Consider the following 1,665-nt stretch of genomic DNA (forward strand, 5'->3'; position numbering starts at 1 on the left):
TGTGCACTGACCGCGTGCCCTGGCCGAGGTCGGACCCCGTGTGCACTGACCGCGTGCCCTGGACGAGGTCGGACCCCGTGTGCACTGACCGCGTGCCCTGGACGAGGTCGGACCCCGCAGCCCCGTGGCCTCCCCGGAAGACCTTACTTGAGGGAGGGGGCAGTCTGGTTGGAGCTCTTGAGCGGGGGTGCCCTCTCCGAGGGGGTGTAGCGGTTGTGCACCATGGTGGTGACGCAGTTGCCCACGGCTCCCTTGTTGCTCCTGCCAGGCCAGAAGAGAGATAGGAATGGTCAGGCCTCCAGAGGGGACGCCTGTGATCTCAGAGCCACACTCGCAACACGGGCTGGGCGGGGACAGAGGCCTTCAGTGCTTGCCACGTTCTGGCAGCAGCGTCGTCCGGTGTCCCCAGGCCCCTTCCACAGCCTGCGCCCTGATGATGGGGTCCCTCCCAGGATAGGAAAGCTCAACCTAGGGGCTCCCGCGGGGCAGGGGATAGAATCAAGGTGTGAACGCCGGATGTGCCCAAGACAGGGGGAGCCGCTCAGGCCAGCAGCTCACAACCAGCTTCCAGAGCAGACTCACAGAAGCGAGCCCCATCTCACACAATGGACGGAAGCCACGCTCCGCCTCTGCCCTCCACAGCCCCACAGGACGGAAGCCACGCTCTGCCTCTGCCCTCCACAGCCCCACTCGAAGGAGCGGGGACAGGACCAATACCGAGGCCGACAGGAGGGACGGGGAGACTGCAGGAAAGGGGCATCTGCAGACCCAGAGGATTAGAAACAGAAGGGCCAGCAGAGAGCAACTGGGATGCAAGGGAGGGTCCAGGCATTGTGGGGAGGGCGAGCGAGTGGCTGGCAGGTCCCGCACCCCCAGGGAGGCACACGGTTCTCCCACAGGCACGGACAGGCTCTGAGGCAAAGGGGACAATTGCTTGGCAAAGCCCCTTCCTCACTTGTGTCGCTAGCATCCACCCTGCCCTCCCCAACTGGCCCTGCGGGTGGGGCAGAAGTGGGTGGTTCACCCAGGACAGATGCCGCCACCCCTCCCCAGCAGTGCAACCGGGCAGCTAGGACTCGAACCCTGGGGTGGGCTGGGGGTTTGTCTCTGGAGAGACTCAGCCTGCGACAAGGGTCCCACAGACACTAGTAGGTGGGATACCCGACACTGCCCTGCTCTCTGCACAAGTGCCCCGAGGTGAAGCCACCAGGCGACAGGCTTCCAGCTAACTCCTAGGACCTCCCTTGTAACAAGAACCACCAAGACATCTGGGCAAAGACCAACACATCAGAGGCCCAAAACCAAACCAACAGAACGTGATGGGAATGAGGGCAAGCAGAGAGCAGAGCACTGCACGCAACTTGTGCTTGGCACCAGCCTGCACCCGGCACCAGCCCGCACCTGCACCGGCCCGCACTGGGCACCAGCCCACGCCTGGCACCAGCCTGGCCTGCACCTGGCACCAGCCCGCACTCACAAACGTTCAACAGCTGGTTCTCAGAGCGGGGCTCATTTGCCAATTTGGGTGGTATGAATATTCCTACCAGGACTGAGTTTGAGCTGCTCAGGAATGAGCAGCATGTCATGTATTCATAAATGTTTTCAAGAAAACTCTAGATGGCCGGGGTGGTGGCTCACGCCTGTAATCCCAGCACTTTGGGAGGC

General features: G+C 62.7%; 1 protein-coding gene across 1 annotated transcript in view; it reads right to left on the bottom strand.

The window, feature by feature from the left end:
* CEP131 (centrosomal protein 131) overlaps window positions 1–1,665 on the bottom strand; it is a 50,711-nt gene that overhangs the window by 13,449 nt on the left and 35,597 nt on the right. Inside the window, exon 3 of the mRNA XM_023211590.2 lies at window positions 148–261. Coding sequence (XP_023067358.2) covers window positions 148–261 — 114 coding nt within the window. The remainder of the gene's footprint in view (window positions 1–147; window positions 262–1,665) is intronic.

This window comes from Piliocolobus tephrosceles, chromosome 16 (assembly GCF_002776525.5).
Source record: "Piliocolobus tephrosceles isolate RC106 chromosome 16, ASM277652v3, whole genome shotgun sequence".
In the NCBI taxonomy this organism is placed as follows: Eukaryota; Metazoa; Chordata; class Mammalia; order Primates; family Cercopithecidae; genus Piliocolobus; species Piliocolobus tephrosceles.